This window comes from Brienomyrus brachyistius, chromosome 19, assembly GCF_023856365.1.
Source record: "Brienomyrus brachyistius isolate T26 chromosome 19, BBRACH_0.4, whole genome shotgun sequence".
Taxonomy (NCBI): Eukaryota; Metazoa; Chordata; class Actinopteri; order Osteoglossiformes; family Mormyridae; genus Brienomyrus; species Brienomyrus brachyistius.
Genome location: NC_064551.1, coordinates 7,750,866 through 7,769,769, shown reverse-complemented (window position 1 = coordinate 7,769,769; position 18,904 = coordinate 7,750,866). Strand labels below are relative to the sequence as shown.

Sequence of the window (18,904 nt, the reverse complement as noted above, 5' to 3'; positions counted from 1 at the left end):
CTGGATTGGCCAGTGTTCGATGTAGGACCTCCTTTATTGTGTATCTAATCGTATTTTAATCCATTGCATTTCTTCAGTTAAGTATTGTTACAGATACGGTGGCGTTAAGCTGATTTTTTTATTTCAGTTGTTTACTGTGTTCTCATTGGAATTATATTGTAATCACTTTAATGTCTGTTGACTTAATGTCTGCAGCCATGCCCTCTTAACATGACCTTGGTGAAACTACTGAAATTCATCTGTTACAGTAATTAGCTTCACATTCTTGAGATTTTGCAAATATTCTTTTATTAGTATAGCCCTTTGTTGATCCTATAGCATTCGGTACTGCCAGGCAGCACTTGCATTCTGTGATCCAAAATGATTGTTTAACTGTCTTTGGCATGTATGTCTCTATAAAATCCTCATAAATGTGCCCGCATGTGTTGGAAAGGCATTCTTGCATTTGCATTGTGTGCTACTGTAAGGCATGCTGTTCACTCAGTGCAAATATTTCAGTTATCCATGTGCTTTGAATTGATGAAGGTTCTGCCAATTAATGTTTGTGTTTTACTGTCTGCATATTGTCCTTTTTCGCTCATGATAGACATTGACCACATCCATGTGGAAATTTGGATGGTTGTCTGCTCTGGATCACTTGCTTTTGCACTTCTGAGTTCCGCATAAAATATAGTTTAAAAAAAAAAAAAAAGATGCCAGAGCTCTGCCTGTGAGGGCCACGATGTTGAAGGAAGGAGGGGACGTCGTTGTCCTCTGAGCTTGTGATGCCATTGGACGGAAGGCGGGTTTCAGGAGGGGGATTTGACCCTGACAGGCCCCCTGTCCAGCGTGGACTGCAGCTGTGCATGGCACATAGTCCTGCGGCTCCCAGCAGGCTGTGCAGCACAGCTGGGCCGCCCCAGTCGTCGGAGAGCTGACCTACATTCTCATCTCCCTGGAAAAAAAAGCTTGTGCAGCAGACAGAGAGAGAGAGGGTGTGTGTGGCCATGCGCTTGCTTGTGACTTTTTTTATTTAAAAATTCCCTTTTGTTTTGCACTAGCTGTAAATCCTATATCTGTTAGCATGCACCTTTGAGAGTAATCTCTGTATATTGGAATATAGCACTTCAGATCTCACCCCAAAAATTCAGTAGAACAGAATGTTTCCTTTCAATGTAGGTTCTCTCCAGTTTTCCAGCAGGTTGGAAACAGCTGCCTAACTGTTTCTTTTTAGCTATGGTGTTTCTGATTTCCATGTCTTTTGTTTCCACCAGTGCAACAGAAAACTATTGGTTTGGGTGAAGGCGACTGACTGTCTTCTGCTGTCAGTTTACCATCAAATCAGTGCCTCTAACTGATTTTAAGCCTCTTTTATGAATGACACATAGTGCTAGCTGAAAGCCAGATGATGAAGGCAAATTTATTTACAGATAGCTGGATAATATGCTGCATTAGGGTCTTTCAGAATGACTGAACCAGCCTCCTGTTCAGAAGCTACTGGAGTTTCTGAAGATTGCTGCACCTTCAGTCTCAAGTAGTGCTGACGCGTGATTGGTTTCAATGTATTATTGGGAGGAGGAGGAGGAGGAACCTTTAAAATGACAAATCAGGGATTGGTGTCCACCATTTTGTGGGAGTGTACAGACAGCTTGTCAAACGTCAAATGACTAAGAAGTGAATTGTTATGGAATAACAAGGACAGTCACCACAGGATTAAACTTGCAGAAATACACTACAAAAGAAATAGGAGTTAAATCTTTTGTAGAAATAAATGCAATAAAAGAAGTCTGTGGTTGTGTGTTTTGCTGGCAGGTGAAAATATAAAATCAGGAGCATTTTAAGGTGTACGCTTTTATCTTCATCTGCATTCTTAAATTTTTTTAAATATTTATTCATTTTTTCAATTATATGTGCTTGCTTAGTAAAAAGCCACAAAAGGCTGGTTTTTGTTAACAACAGACTATTTGAACCAGCTGGGCTGAGAAGCAGGGAGCCTCATCCAGAGGACTGTATCGGTGCCCACTAGAAGTAGTGTTTTGTTTAATTTCTCAGTTTCTCTTAGAGCTTCTTTAGTTTCAGCATTGTGCTTTTGTTTCTCTTAAAGGGCCAGTCTACCCTCTGCATCAGATTTTCTTAATAAAAGCCTTTTTGTTCTGTCTCCTTTGGTCCTGGTCCCTCCATTCCGCTTTGTGTGGCAATGCCATCCACATCAAGCAACAGCAAACAAGATTAAGCAGCAGAAAAATGCATAAAATCTATATGCTGTCCTTTTATTGAGTATATGAGTACTAATCTACCCAAAAAACACCGAACATAATGAAATACTCAAAAATAAGTAAAATAAACAAAATTCACACCTACAAGGGAAAAGTGCAAGACTTTTGTGTTGCCTGTCTGCCTGTTTTACTTGGCTAAAATTAAATTTCCCTGCAGCAGTCAAATGAAATATACTGCTTAGCAATACCTTTATCTACAGCAGATTAGCAGCAGATCCTCCCTTGAACACCCAATGTTTAAAATATCTGACAGCAGATATTTAACTTTGCAAATATAAGATATTTTGGTCATTTTCTTAGTAGATAGTTACATAATGCTCCTTGTTACTTTGAAAAGGGTCTGTAATATAGTCATACAAGTATATGATTTGAAAAGCCTAATTTGCCTGATGTAGAAGAGTTTGTCCTTGTGAGTGTGTAAGTCTGTCATTTAGTGAAATCCATGCATAAAGAGCATTACATATTATATTCTGTGTGGATCATGAACCTTAAGCACTTACGTTTCCTTCTGGAGTTAAGTATTGCAGACGCAGTAGTCAGCGGTTTAGCTGATTAACATGAGTTTGGTTTGTAGAAATGACTGAAGGGTTTCTTTGTAACTAGAAACTGTTCATGCCCTGCATGCTTGGTTTTCTTCCTTTGGCCTTCTCTGGAGATACTGTAGCTCTTGTAATGTTCATTGGCACCATGTGGGAGTCAAACCACAAAACGTGCTAGCTGATAAGTTTGTAGGTTGCCTGCCTTTCTTTAAATTCCTGTCATTTTTTTTGTTATCTTTAAGACTTGTTATCATTTTAGATTACTTTACAAAAAATCCCTCAAGGACTTTGAAGCTCTCTTTATCAACCCTCCAACCCCCCCCCCCATGTACAAGGACACAGTTACTCCATGGTGAACTGGCTGGGTCAGACTCACCCCTGTGCACCATCATGGCTGCTCTGGGCTCACTTGTGTCCTGTTGGCTCTTGTATACCCTTTGCTCCTGTCGTGTTCTGATTTCATTGCTGAAGGATGGGGACTTTTATTGGATGGGACTTAGGCCTCTTTGGGCTTATGCGTGCCACCTGACAGCAGAAACAGGCTTGAACTCAACACTGGGACATTAACACGTGACAACAAGTTGGCATTGTGCCTTTTGAAGATGCGAAAGATAGAGGTTTGTTGCATCTTCACGAAGCCTTGGTGGTTTTCACATACTTGGTGTTTATGCAATGCTTTTGTGCAGCATTTTTCATTCTCTGACATTGCGACTACCACGGCCCTAAATCCCAACACCACTCATTCAGCACTGCGTATGTGTTAGTGGGGGGCCTATGTGTGCGTTATCCTGTGTGTTTGGCATGATGTTCAGTAGTGTGGGGGTGTAGCATGCTTCGTATCCAGCAAACACAGATGCAGATTAACTTGGTCAATTTATAGTGCGACAGAGAACTTGTACACGCACCCTTCGCAATAAATAAAGCAAGAATTGTCTCTACATCTGGATTAATGCATAGGCTCACACTGGGCCTGCATCTCGGCTTTCCCTTGAATCACACTGCATGGTCCAGGTTCTGTTCCACAGCTTTCCATTCAGGATCAGCAGGTTGTTATCTGCTCTGTGTTTTGGTGTAGTATATGATTTCAGCTGTCTTATGGTCAATAAGATAAAATGAGTGGTTGCCTCTCTTTTTGCAATTGTTTTGCACAATTTTTTTTAAATAATCCACCATCCAATATCTTAAGTACCTGTGACAATAACCGTTTTCTTTCGGTCTTAATAAAAGTATAATATTCTGTATTGGTTCTGCTTATTTGTATATGTCCTGTTTACATTCTTTCATATCATGCCACTATGGTCTCTCTGGTGAGGCTAACAGTAATTATTGTTTTTATTATTGTGTCAATGTGCAGGAAGTGATTTCAGTGAATAGAACGGATGACTAGTTAATTAATCTGAGCTATGAAAAATGAAACATTCCATGCATTAACAAAAAAAAAAATCCCCTTGTTCACAGTCATTCCTTCTGAGTGGTGTTGCATCATATTTCCAGCTCTGTGTAGGACTTGAGCAAAGATCTGTACTCTGCTGAGGACCATTGTAACATGCATTGGGTACAGTTCCTGTTTTGTGTGCGTGTGCATATGCATGTGCGTGTATGTGTGTGTTTCCTGCACTTGTGCCAGACCTGAGCCAGTCATTTACTGTCATCCTTGCGGGGAAATCTGGCTTTTGGCTCTCTGATGTGATTTTCTTTTTCAGGTTAGGGCCCTATGTTTAGATGGTTTAGCGTGGCTGAAGCAGTGCACATTTCGTGCTTCACTTAAAAAGAAAGGGTGTTTATGCATAATGCAGCACATTGCATAGGGAAAGGCTTGTCTGTGTACCAGTAAGGGTGTGTGTAAACACATGGACAGCCGGGTCACACTTATGATTTTGTCCCATAGGAAAACAAGCTTTTTCTAGTTATTTGTATGTACATGAAACTGGATGTCTGTAGTCACTGTCTGTCTCCCGCTCATAAGATTTGACCCTGTGCTGTACGACATGCCAAGTTGATCCTAATCCCCTGCACTTCCCCCATGCCTTGAAGCTCTTTTAGGAAAGATGGGTAAACATTTTTCTGGTCCGATCCTGATAGCGATATTAAAGTTTTGAGTATCTCCCGATATCGGTACTGATTTGATATTTTTTCCCTTTTATGAAAAACTAACCATTAAGTGAGATTTGTATCAATATATTTCAATAAACATGAACCATCTGCATTTAGTGTTGTACCGCCATTGTTTGGGTAGCTAAGAACAGGAAAATGCAATGGTCACATTGCTCAGACAAAAGCTATGGCGCTACGCTACAGGAAGAATTCCTTGGCCAGAAGTTTGCTTCTTTGTTTTATTTAGTTGTGCAATCTGTTGACAAATTGATTTCTTTATTATATTTAGTCATAAAAATATCACTACAAACCCAAGTTTACCATTTCTAGTCAAAAAGTACACACTACAAAATGTACAGTGGATCACAGATAAAACTTTCAGACTTAAGAAATATGAACACTAGTGTTACATACATTGCACTGCTTAGTTTCGCTTTTACTGTATTTCCACACAGCCGACATGACAGCACAAATGTTGCTGTAAAACTAGTCATTACGTGATTGTTATTTCTGTTTACGTCTTGGTAAGGCTACAAGAATTTTTGTGATTTTCCTTTTTTTTTTTTAGACTAGAGTCTCTGATGAAAAATGGAATCTGTTTCGTGTCCCCCCCCCCCCGACACAATATCCAATCCAGCATTTTTATTTTTATTTTACCAGTACTGATTCTGAATGTCGAATTGGTGCCATCGCTATTTTTTAGTTTTACTATCAGCAATGTGGGTGTTTGTAACTGGGTTATTGTAATTTGCTTTCTCTGTGTGACCAGGCATCTTTGAAGTGGCTATACCAGAGGTTTCAAACTCCAGTCCTGGAGGGGCTGGAGCCCTGTGTAGCTTAATTCTTTCTCTGTTCCACCACAAATGTTTCAGCTCAAGAGCTGTGTGACAATTAGCACAAGGAGGTGCAAGGAATTGAATCAGGTGTGTTAAATGAGGGGAAACACAAAAATGTGTAGGGCTCCGGCCCCCCAGGACTGCAGTTTGAAACCTCTGGGCTATACTAAACTGCTTGTGCTTTCAAAAATGCTTGTGATACTGTATTGCGATAGGGAGTTGGAACAGTGTTGCTCGTGTTTATAGATTTTCTTTTTTGTCGTTTTTTTCTGCCTTTTTACTCTATTACAAATTCGAATGACTTTTCAGCATGGTGGGTAATACTGTCACCTTACACCCTGTAGTTGGGGGTTCAAATCCCTCCTCCACTATTTGTGTACAGTTTGGTGAATCGAGGTCTCTAAATTGGCCATAGTTTTATCTCTATAAAGTTTTGTGAATGCGTTCAGGCATCCTCTCCAGTTCCTCTGCCCTTGACCCTAGGCACTCTGCGCTAAGGGCTACAGCTATGGGAACAGCTATGTAATGTTCAAAATGCCATTCTGACAGTTAAAGATTTTACACCCTTGGCATGAAATTCGATATCAGGAGTTTGAAATTGGCCGTTCAGTTTTAGGGCAATGGGAGAAAAGAACAAACATTTTTATTAAACTAATGCTTTTCCTCAACTCGCAATTCTGATTAAGATAAATAGAATAGTAATGCATTAACTGGTTGAGGGTATGGTTGTTCACTGTGTGCCCAGATTCCTCTTGATCCTTATATGAGGTCTCTGTTCAGTTGGTCGCGCTCTGTTTGCATCTGTCATTGTTCATGTTGGCCGCCCATCATGTAGTGCATGTTGGGAATTGACAGCGGTTCATTGAGGCTTTGGGGTCGTGGCTTTCACTGGTGTCAGCTCCACGATAGGCTGAAGGCCACAACATTTCATGACCTTTCCTGTGAATACTGTTGAACCTTAGCAGTTGCCCTAGAAGCCACGCTGTCCAGCGCCTGGAGGCCCTTGTCGTTTGACTGCTCATTAGCATCCCCCCACCTCAGCGTCTCATTTAAAAAAGGAATCTTGATTGACTTCTTTACATGCAAGGCAGAATGTGTTTAAAGTAGCTAACGGCTAATCTGTTTCCAGTGTAGCGTGAGCCATGTAGCGCCCTGCTCGTTAACGAGCTCTCTGTTTATCCTTAGCGACTTGCTGTGGGCCGATTTCAGATGACTGGGATACAGCATCGCTGCGGTCCAGCATCCGTGTGCTTGTGCACATAATGTGTCACATGTCCCCCGTCTTCCATTCTGATTTCCAGCATTTCTTCCTTTTGCAGAAATTAATGTCAACATATAAGTTATTCGTGAACATAAACAGAGCTCAGAAACCTGTGCAGGATGGAAATGAAACAAAACAAAGGAGAAACAAATTTGTATACAGTGTTTGCCCCATAACCTCACAGAATCGATGATTATTTGCCTGAGGAGTTGCAGCCTGTATGTTCCAGGCAGAAGTACTTTTTCACATTTTCCATCCTGTTTTCAATTAATATAATTTGCAATCAAAAGCTTAAAAGTCTGACTTGATTCAATCTGGTCATGACAATTTAAAGTTCTAAGACAAATGCAGCCAGTGGTAAAAGTTGCTAGGAGAACTGGGGCCAGGATGGAGTTTAGGCTGTGCTCCCCCGCCCCCCTCACCAAAAGGAAAAAAAAACCTGAGAGCTGGGCTGCTTTTTATCACCCACTAAAGGAAGTACTTGCTGCGCCTCGTTAACCTCTGGTTTGTTACTTCTCTTGTGCCCGTTAAGCGATCACCTTGGCTGGGGGGATTCAGGGATAGTGGGCAGTCAGGCCTTAAAAGTTGTTTTTAGTGGGTCCTGTTATTCCATTTGTGCTGCACTGGGGAATCGGGAATGTCTAACGCGTTCCCACCGGTCTCCCTGGTCTTAGAATTAAAATGTGAATGATGGACCTGATGTGCTCACCTCAAGGTAAGATCTGCTGGTCTTGTGTGGAATGCCGGAGATCAGGGTGGCACCATGTGCTGTGGGGACCCCCTAACCCCCACATAGTCTCCCTTCCCTCACCTGTCATGCGGCGGGGGTCGACTCAGCTGGAGCTTGTTATGCCACGTCACTGTTTTTCAGGCAATGAGGTGGGGGGGCTTGTGAGCTCCCCCCTCCCTTGCATCTCTGCACCAGTCATAAGTCCTTAGTGGACTTTGTGTACAGCTTTGCGTCAGCGGAGCGAGGTATCGGCCGTAGCTGTGTGGCACAGGCACTCGTAGAGAAAACAGGGGAAGCTTCCATCTTATTGAGGTAAGATGGTTGATACTGCTGCTCGATTCCCCAGAGACATTCACTTTATTATAATCACATCTAAATATTCAATGACAGGGAATCATAACTATTAGAACCAAAGCATGTTGGGCTTTTTTTCTTCCCGAGCCTTTTCTTTTTTTCTACTGAGTTTATTAGCTTGGTTTCGGTAGTTAACAGCCTTTGCTGTTTCCATGGAAACTTGAAATCTTATTCTGCATGCAGAGTACCCGCCTGTTCAGAGCAGCGTGCAGGTCATAACCAATCAGATCCTTACATGACGCTGGTCATGTGATGGGGGTTTAAAGCAGGCCAAGGGTTCACACTTGTTGCTGCTTAAATTGTGAGGGTAATGAAGAAGCAGGTATGGTTCTGTTTTTAAAAAAGATCCTGCCTCTTTCAGTGTGAATTGCATACTGATTAAGCTTAATTATAATTCATGCAAAAGAACAATCACATAAAGTTTGTACTCTTTACAGGATCAAGTATGCTTTGATATTTTCAAATGACGAGTTTTGGCTTTCTTTGACATTTAACCAATAATAAGATTTAAAATATTAATTAGAATAATATTAACCTAAGTATAACACTTGTCATACCCAAAAAAACTGTCAAAAGTCAAAATGGGGAAAGTACAAAGTAGACAGGTTTAGTTTGTTTATATATAATATAATATATTTTTATTATTTCTTTTTACATTGATACATTATCTAGCAGGACATAATGAGGTCTTTAGTATAGGACAGGGAACTGGAGGTAGAAGGAGGGAGAGAGGGAGGCAGCTGTTCAGACAAGAAGGTAGTAGATAGATATGCAAGAAGACAGGCAGACATGCCATAAGGCAGATGGACGGAGAGGCGAAAAGGCAGATGGGCAGATGGACTGGCAGCAGACAGGTCTGTAAGCAGGCCCTGGCTCCTGTAGGCAAAGCGGTAGATGTGCTGCCAGACGCTTTCTGGCTGGCTGCGGGGCCCAGTGGAAGGGGAACGTGTGCCGTGTAAGTGGCTTTGCTTGACATCCCAGAAGTCAGCCTCTCTGCTGTCATGAGCTGGAACTCCAGGTAGGAGCCTGCAGGCCCTCACCGAAGCGTATTTCCTCTCCCCCGCTGCGCTGAGGGCCAGCAGTGGCGCTGAAATAAATCCGAACCACAAAGTAGGTTTTCAGTCTCCCGTTAGGCTCGATCCAATTAGTGTTCCTCAAGTTGCAGTAGGGTCTCCGGCTTCAACGCATATCGCAGCGGTAATAAAGCCATGCGGGGCGTCAGCCTGCTGCAATAACATGCCTCTCGGGATGAGAGGTCCGATTCCCAGAACGGCAAACCAGCTTAAATGCATTTTAGGGTTTGATACAACTGATTCTGTACCATATCTTTATAATGTCTTTGTAACCAATCAGTTTATTGCTCAGTTTCCACCTTTTCAGAGACAATACTGCTGTAAGATTTATGTGTATCTTGATTTTGGCTGCATGTGGTCACCTCTCGTCTGGTTTCCGTTTCGATTACCTCAGTTTGGTAGGATGAATTGGGCCCAGCTGCTGGAAGGACTCGCTTGCAGATGCATAGCGCACAGATTTTTTATAGAGAGCTGAACAACAGAAAATCAGCACAGAAACAATCCGGCATAGAGCAGGTTGTAGCAATCGGAGGAAGGTTGTGGTGGGTAACAGCCCCGGCTTCTGAGTGCTAATGTCGTTTGGCGGGCCCTGCTGCGCTCTGCACATCTTCAGCGCCGCACGTGTAGCCGCTCTGACCTCCAGGATGGAAAGGGAGCAAGCTATTGAGCGGTGTGTGGCTCTGCAGGTTATGAGTGTCACTGGTTCGAAACCTCGGCTGAGTAGTCACATCACTGTTGAACCCCTGAGGATAGTCCTTATGCTTGAATAGGTGATCCAGAGATCCCAGATAAATTATTGACCCTGTGCTCTGACTCCAAGCTTTCTCAGCTGTATGTATCCATGTCTTAAAGGAGAGCAAGATGGGATATGCAATTCCTATGTACTTGTACAAATGGCATATGAAGTATCATTTTTAATTTCGATCGAAAGCAGCATGATATGGAAAGAGATTCCATCCAGGTTTGGGTTTGCTCCTTTGAAGCAGGCAGCCGTTATTTTCAGCAGGTGGCTGCATCACCTTGTGGGGGTGAGTCTCTGTGCTTGCGTTTTGCACCTGCCCAAATCTTCACTTTCTTTTATTATTATTCATATATTTTATTTGCTTTCTGGTAGAATGTGTTCATGTAATGTTTTCACCAGGGGCCTGAATCAAGGGGAATTTTTGAGCTGTTTAAAAAGTGAAGCTGCATGCAGCTGTATGGCCCCCTGTTCCTGTGCCGTAATGAATGCATACTGTATGCACTCCTGCCCTAATTCCACGTTACTGGGGAGGCAGCCTGCAACAGTGACTGGGCAGCTTCTCATGGAACAAACCATCAGTGGAAAGGAGGGGTGCATGCGGCAAAGCGCGCACTCCGCCAACTTCAAAAGCCTGTTTTCCCATCCCATTCCCTGCCCCCCATCCCCGTCTCCCGGTCACTCACATTCTCCCCACCCGCCTGAGCTTTGTCTGTGTCCAACCCCCATCGGGAATGAAGGGCTGTATAAACCCGAGGGTCGAAGTCACCCATTCACATACAAACACGAAACACACACCCCACAGAAATGGGCTGCCCCTCCCCCACAGGCAACATGCGCCTCTCCACTGACTGCGAAGGAGCGCGGCGATTTAGAGTGCCTGAGTGCTCGACAAGGAAAACACGCCATGGGGGCGTGTGGAGCGGCAAGTTGCCCGCCCAGCCCCTCCCCCTCCCCCTGACCTACCCAGCACTCAAACCCACACCTCTGTTGCCTCCCTCTGCGTGCCCCCCCGCCCCCGCCCCCCCCGCAAGCATTACTGCAGCCATTCAGCCTCATGGGAGAAACTCTTTCAGGTGTCCTTGCATGTGAGTCCTTTTCTTTCTCTTCTTTTGTGCTTCTTTCTCCCCTCCTTCCTTAAAGTATTGGGCTACATCGGGGGTGGATGCAAGATAAGGGGCCTTTGTCAAGCAGAGCCCCTGTCCAGGAGCGAGTGTGTCTGAGCGTGCACATGTATGCTAATTATCAAGCGAAGCTTTCTGCTTGGCTCGAGGTGTAGGTGGAGCGAGTGATTGCGTGTGGTTTTGCTTAAAGATTAGCATAGTTTCTGTTGACGTCTATGTGCGTGCGTGCATTTGTGCATGTCCATGCTTAGTGTGCTTTTTAAGCCAGTACTCCCACCTCAGTCTGAGCTTTATAAAGCAGTGCAGAATGAGACTTGAATTATCACAAGGTTTAGCTCATCCTAAGGATGGCGTGGGTCTGGTCTGTCAGACCATGTGATTCACGTGTGGCTGTGGTTTGAATGTGGATTTTTTTTTTTTATAATTCTATCCATAGGTTCTTTTACAGCTTTCCCCCTGTTTTGTTAAAAAAGACAATACACTCTGATGCATAATATATTTTAGTCTGCTGTGATTTCTACCTGAATACTGTGATGCTGGAGAGGAACCAGCACTGTTTGACCTGATTTTTCAAACTGTTGGGCTGTTTAACGGCTTGTTGCAAAGACATTTGTTGTCACTCAGTACTCTGTGACACTTGCATGTGAATGCAGTACAGCTGTGGAATAACTAACCATAGTGCGGCCTTTTCTCATGGGACACATGACAGTTTCATAAAGGTTCCGTTGAAGTCACCAGGCACAGTGATTAATGCATCCCAATTACAGGAGAATTTTATAATGGCATTACAAAAACTTGTGGTGTTTTGTAGCATATTTTAAATAATTTGATCTATGTCCTTAATTATGTAAAAGAAAAATCAAGCACAAAGACTGTAGACTGCGTTGAAGACCCCCGAAGGCAGCAAGCTGCAGGAATGATGCAGAGAAGCTCACAAGGCACCCATGCTCAGTGTTGGCACCCTGCTTCCTGACACGGCTGTCTGCCTTTCGATGCTTTTGCGTGTGTCCGTGTGCTTGTGCGTGGAATAATGTGTTTGTGACCACACGTCACTTGTGTGCACATGGGCACTAGAGTTTTCTCTCCTCCATGGTTACTGGTATGCGGGTGTCTCAGCATTGTCAGGCTTGGCCAGTGCCAAGGTGCTGCTCTGCACCATCCCCAGCAGGTCTCTGTGTGGCTGTACTATTACAGTGTTAGCCATGCTCTCACCCTACCACACCCCCTACAGCTGGGGGGGGGTCACTTTTGCTCTTCTGTTCTTGCACCTGAGAGCAGTGTTTGTATCGCGGCGCGATTTGTGACTTTATGGTATTTGAGAATGTCACCCACAATCCCCACTCATTCCAAAAGACTCACCTTGACAACAAGGAAGGCTGAACTTAGTACCCCCTTTTCCCAGCTGGGAAATGATCAACCTTGGGTTACTTTTATTGCTTGGGCTCCTCAAGGTGGTAAATGAATGACCCACCAGCCTTGAGTGGGTTGGTGGTCGGGGGCAGGCCTGGTGGAGCTGAGCTGCTCGCTGCACCTCCTCTGTGTGTCATGTCATTGGCTCCATAGTCTCAGCCCTTGAGGTACCGTCTTTTGTCTCTCTGGCTGTTGCCCCGACATGTTTGCCGCCATTTTTTTTTATTTTTACAAATTATAGGTGTTGTACGCGGCCATAGAGGCAACGGGGAAACTCGCTTGTGTCGCAGTGTCCCTAGCTGCCATAAGGGGCATTCTGCGTGGGGTATTGCGTGTTTTGTTCTGGCTAATGCACAGCAGAATCACCAGTGACGAAATGAATAATGTTATGAGGAAACAATTTGCACCTCAGCATTAAGCTGCAGGGGTTGTAGAGTCCTGCAGTCCCACCCCCTCCTGTTTTACTGGAGGGGGCACTATGGCTGAAAGTACTGCTGAGACTTCAGAGGTGCTCGGTGATGTTATAACCCTGGGCTTCAATGGACTGAGGCATCTCTGTCGTTCATTATCGCCAGGATACCAAAGACGGATGGAGGGGCCTAGGTGATTTTTATGCCATTTTCTTTTCCGCGACCTGTGACAGGTTAGGATTCATGGGCATTCGCTGTCACTCGCGCCGTCTCTGCTGCAGTGGTGATGGTTTTCTGCTAGCAGAGCTCGTGCTTCACTCAGTCTTGTTGCTATGGTTCCCGCCGAGATGGCAGGTGTGCAGGGCCTCTGCACGAACGAGACATGGTGGGGCTTCGCCGGAGCTCCATCTATCGCGGGTCGCCATCCGTCCCCAGGTCAACCTGGCCCCGGGTGCTTGGTATTTGGACCCCTGCCCCTCCCCACTCGCCCCCAGACCCTTGTCAGTAACGAAGAGTGCCATGGCGCCGAATCGCATTTTGCGGTCGTGGCCAGACTCTGTTTTGTGGTCATTTATCTTGTCAAATGAATGATTAGTTGACACCAGGGATTAAGGGAGAAGAGACACTGAACACTATCAGGTTGTTAATCTGGTGTGAGGCACAGGAGGGGCTGCTGTTACCTTAAGCCATAAGGAATCCAGCTTTATATAAAGGAGGGATCAAACTGTGAGCTGTCACTGGAATGGTTTCCTAAGCAACTCGCTAATAGGCATAACGTGAAGCATTATTCCCATCGCGTTTTATGGTTATGACCCGTGTAACTCCCATCCATACTTGGATGCTGCTGCAGCATAAAGACACGGAGGAGGATGCGATCGTTGTGTGTGTGTGTCTGTGTGTCTGTGTGTGTGTGTGTGTGCGTGCGCAGATGTTTTGCTTTTTTTTAGTTTGTTTTAAACTTTTCAAATTAATTTACTAACTGATCTTGTTTGTCTCTCGATCCCTTGCTGTTGCCTGCTCGTGGCTACGACCAACACGCTGGTAACATTTTCGCTATGTCTGCCCTGTAGGTGTGTGATACCTCAGGATGAGTGCCCTAGGGGAGAGTGCCCGTGACCCTGTGCACCCGGAGTCCCGCAAGAGGAAAGGATCGCTGTGCGACACGTCAGGCCTCAGGTAAGGCAGGCATTCATGCCCCCCATGGGGACTATGTTGACCCCCCCACCCCCCCATCTGGAAAACGGCATTTTCAGTCAGGGTTTCTGTGGCGCTGCTTAACATAGGTCCAAAATCAGCTGTGATGCTGGGAGAAATGGTACAAAAGAGAAGCGTGCCTGTCTGTTTGGACTCTGCCTTCCATGCCCCCATGGAGGGCTCGCGGTGGCCCACTGGGGTAGGCTGGCGAGAGCGAAGCTGTCTCCTCCGCAGGCTGATGTAACCGCCTGCGCACTGCCCGTCTCCACGGCAACCCCACGCAGTGCCCGACTCTGCACCGGCGCGCAGCCTTGGCAGCGCCCTGACCTACTTTCACTGCGACCAGCTCCCACACGTGCACACAGGCACTAGGCGCGCACACGTGCATGTGCAAGCACACTAGCCAGCCACTTGCTTACACAGACATGGAGAACTTTCCAGTCCTCTTTGCATCCACCCAGCTTCAGTATGTTCAGTCAGTTTTGTATTTGCGGTTTGTAGATTTGATGAGAGAACAATGAAAGGCAATGCAATGGGGGGGCTCACATGTGGAAGATGCCTGTCGGATAACGAGAAGGCCATTCCGCCTTCGCCCCCGCTATCTTAGCAACTCGTCTCCCTGGGGCTCACTGGCAGTGCAGGCCCACAGGTCGAAGTGTCCTCCCGGGGCACAGCCACATCGAGCCCCCCTGTTAGATCCCAGTCAATATTCCAGTGCAGTGCCCGTTGCCCTCGTTTCGCTTCCCAGCGTTTAAAAGGGCTGTGTGGGTGGCGTGCATAATTAAGCAGGGTCTGACTTTTATTCTTGCAGGCCCCTCCCCTGTGCCCCACCCCCTGACGGCATTCTCAGTCTTAACCATCCCTAGCCTGGCCTGTGGCCGGAGCTCCTTTGCCAGAATCCCCATAACACTAAAGCCAAGCTACCCATCCACCTGCATGTCTTTCATTGTGGTGCTCGTCTGACCACGGTGCCTCCATCTGCCCGTCTGTCCCAGCGCGGAGAAGCGGCGGCGGGAGCTGGAGAGCCGCTACATCACCGAGCTGGCGGAGCTGCTGTCGGCGCATATGGGTGACATTGCCAGCCTGAACGTCAAGCCGGACAAGAGCCACGTCCTCCGCAATGCCATCGACCAGATCCAGCAGATCAAGCTGCGTGAACAGGGTGAGCCGCTCAATGTGGCCAACCTCCAACAGCCTGGGCGGTGGGAGTCCAGTGCGTGCTCGGGTCGTCATGCACAAAAATACACATTATTGTGCAGCTGGAGTCGTTAACAGCTAGGTGACAGCTAGTTAGCTCTTAACATACCAGGCAGCTGGTTAAAAGATAAACGGCGTCTTGGGAATGCGGAAAAGTGAACTGCATCACGCCTGTGAATTCCAGGGTGCCGCTTACCTTCAGGCGATGCTGCCGCGCAACATCCGCCCATGAGAACCCGGAACGCACAATGAATCGAGAGGTTGAGTGGCTAATGATTGGTGAGGTCATCAGCGAATACGCCAGGGCTCCTGCGTGGAAGCTCGTGCTTTGTTTCGGTTTGCGCAGTATCATTCGCGCCATCATTTGTCCTCGTCGGAGATTAATGGAATAAGAGAGGAATGTGTCGTAAAAATACTTCGTTCAGGCTCACTGATAATGTTTGTCATTGTATTACGTTAAACGATGAATAAATAAACTGTGCAATATATTAAGTCATAAAAGCCTATCAGTGCTTAAGATGTCGGTTTAAGCTTTAATCCCCTGTGGTGTGAATGTGCTATAAAAGTCAGCTGCTTGCAGCCATCCGTCTCGCTGATGTTTACCTTTCCCATTGCGACAAACCGGGCTGGAGGATTTTGAATCCGGGGCCCGAAAACCGTTTTGGTTTCAGCGCGGCTTTGCCGACCTGCCGTTGCAGGCTTCAGCTTCCTGTTTGGCCCTCCTGCCTGAGCCTTTCCCGCAGAGCCCAGAAGCGGGCCACGCTTAGCCGCGCCCAGCCGAGGTTCCTCTGGTGTGGCTGAGGAACCTGAGCCAGCCAACAGGCTTGCTGTGTTCAGCGCCGCGGCGTAACTTTCAGTGGGTTGGGCTGAAAGTCTGGGAGTGTGGGTCTATAGTAGTGATTCTGAAACCGGTCCTCAGGACCCCGCCCCCCCCCAGACAGTCTGCATTTTTCTCCCTCCCGCCCTTCCAGCGAGTTGTAATGAATGGATAGCAGTCATTATGTAATGTGTTTGTTGGGATTTATGAAGGCATTGGAAAATTCGTTATTAGAGTTCAATTTACTTGGGGGAAAAATTGTAAATGACTTCCTAGTTTACTAGGATATGTATATATGTGTGTGTGCGCGTGTATATGTATCTGTGTATGTGTATGTGTGTGTGTGTGTGTGTGTGTGTGTGTATTTTATATAAAAAAAAACTTACGTGCTTCCAAGTAATCAGGTCAGGAGTTGCCTGCTGGCTTTCTGAATGGTAGCTTTGCCGTTTGAGATGAACTTGGCTGCAATGGTCCATTGTAACATTTAGAAGGCAGGGATCTCCATGACCTCCGATCCTGAGCATTTTTTAGGGCTTGTGCTTTCATTATATGAATGATTTTCATCCATCCGCCTCTCAAAACCCTTGAATCAGATGAGGGTTGCTGTGAGCCTGGAGCCCTTCCCAGGAAGCACAGGGTATAAGACAGGGGCCAAATAGATGCGACGTCAAGACAGTGCAGGGTTTACTTTGCAGCCAACATAAATTTCTGATTTTTCAAGTAAACGTTAGGTGCTAAAACCTTGGGGAACTCTAGAATTGTGCTATTTCTAGGTTTTCCCTCAAAGAATGGATTTTTATTTTGCTGAACATAGTGGTTGTATAAGGATTCTGTATGGCATGCGTTCCTTGTGGAATGGGATATGAAGTGGGAAAGGGGCTTGTGTTTAAGTTAACTTGCCACGAACAGGCTTTGAGATCTGGGGTTCATGCCGACACAGCTTCTGTTTCCCTGCAGCCTGCTGTCAACTAGTAACCCTAACCCCACCTGGGGAATTCCAGTATAAAGCTCTGTTCACCGGTGGACAGTGTCACACACGAGCCAAAGGCTTGAAGTGTCTCTTTGTCCATAGCTGTTTGTCAAAAAATATTTCGCCTCAAATTTGGATTTTTGGATTTAAGTTGAAACACCGTGACATTTTGAAGGCAGTAGTGTCTTTGCCCTCTGATCCTGCTCGTGTTCTAAACATGCTGAGTAATGCTGTTTTGTTAATTGTGTGTACAAGCAGTAATGAAAATAATTCTAGACACAGGCACTAAAGATGATCCTAATGTCATGAAGTATTGGCAGTAGAAATGGGAAACTTCTTTCAAAAAGAATTTGAATTTCTACAACAAAGCATTTATCCTTCGAAGAAATTTGAATAATTATGGTATTATACTACAATCTTAGCCCATCGTTGCACAGTAGTCTAATCCCATTGTGTGCGACGAGCCGCAAAAGGTACAACTTGCAATGTTAGCGTACCATTGAGGAAAATGACGAGGAAACTGTAATATATAAAAATATTTTTATTGTTTAGCTAACTACAGGATTGGAATGCCAGCCAACATGTGGTAGCCTATTCTCAGTTTATTACTTATGGTCCCTAGATCCACGAGAAGCTGCAGAAATTTGCAGCCAATTATAGTGAAACCAATACAATTATGTTATATTTATATAATACTCAATACAAAAAATAAATGCTTCTTGCATAGCAGAATTTAACCAAAATTTAATGTTAAAAATCTGACCCTGCAGTGGCATATTGTAGTGGCAGTGCTGGCTATGCTCCTGATAGTCAAACTTGCACACTGCCCTTGTAGTGTCAATAGTGTCAAAATGTTTTTATTACTCCAACCAGTGTTGGAGTAGGTTAACCCCTTGTAGCTCATACATGCACATGCACCAACTACAACAATTACAGAATACAGCGGGTTTATGCACACATGACAGTACAATTACAGCGCAATATACACCGTTTTACATCCGAATATTTACAAATATTTTTAAACGGGCACTGTGCCAGGTTGCTCAAGATGCTGTGGGTATTTCCCAGCCCTGCACAACGCCACAGTGTCTAAATGAGCAGAACAAAAGAGCAGGAACAATGAAGTTGTAAATTATGGCTTGTAGTTAGAGTATCAAATGACTGACATTAGACAGCTAACATGTATCAATGTACATGAAATATTTTTAAATTTAAGTGACATCATGCAATTACATGCTCCAGTGTCAATCTTGTTGAACCTGTCCATATACGGTACAAGATTCAAACCATTTTCAGACTCCGCTCTTCAGGTTTTCGGGAGTCCACTGTATCATCACATTTTTTTTGTAATGCATACATTATATCACTAGTTACTTGCTGACTAGCTCCAGCTATTCTGGCTAGTTGAATTAAGTCTACCCTAAGTGGCAGACCCCTTATTCCGCATCAAATGACAAGGGGCATTTGACAAAAAAAAACTGGAAAACATATTGGATCAAGTGCAAGTGCCTCTCGACCCACCGCTGCTGCTCAGCCCCTCCACGGCATGCTGACATCATGCTGTTGAATATGTAAATATTAAAAAAAAAGAGAATTTATTCGAAAAAACCTCCCACGCCTAATCTGCGGTGGGCACCTATAGTGACAAACAGTGTAAAATACTTTTGCTACTGTTGTTTTTCTCTAGAGCACATGTACCGCATAAAGTGTGAATGGTATTGGCAGTGAGAGAATGTTTGTGGAGTTTCGTGGGTCTTTTTTATGTTCCCGGTCAGATTTAGATCATGGCCCATGTGTCTTGGTGTGGTTTGGCCCCCACGCACATCCCTGGCACTGTACACCCATCCTCTTCAGCATTTGACCTGTCACCCGTTTATCCTAAAGCTGCTTTTAATGTTACC

General features: G+C 45.1%; 1 protein-coding gene across 1 annotated transcript in view; it reads left to right on the top strand.

The window, feature by feature from the left end:
- ncoa1 (nuclear receptor coactivator 1) overlaps nucleotides 1-18,904 on the top strand; it is a 42,216-nt gene that overhangs the window by 1,738 nt on the left and 21,574 nt on the right. The window contains 2 exon segments of the mRNA XM_048985021.1: nucleotides 13,896-14,001; nucleotides 15,015-15,181. Coding sequence (XP_048840978.1) covers nucleotides 13,913-14,001; nucleotides 15,015-15,181 — 256 coding nt within the window. The 5' untranslated portion in view covers nucleotides 13,896-13,912.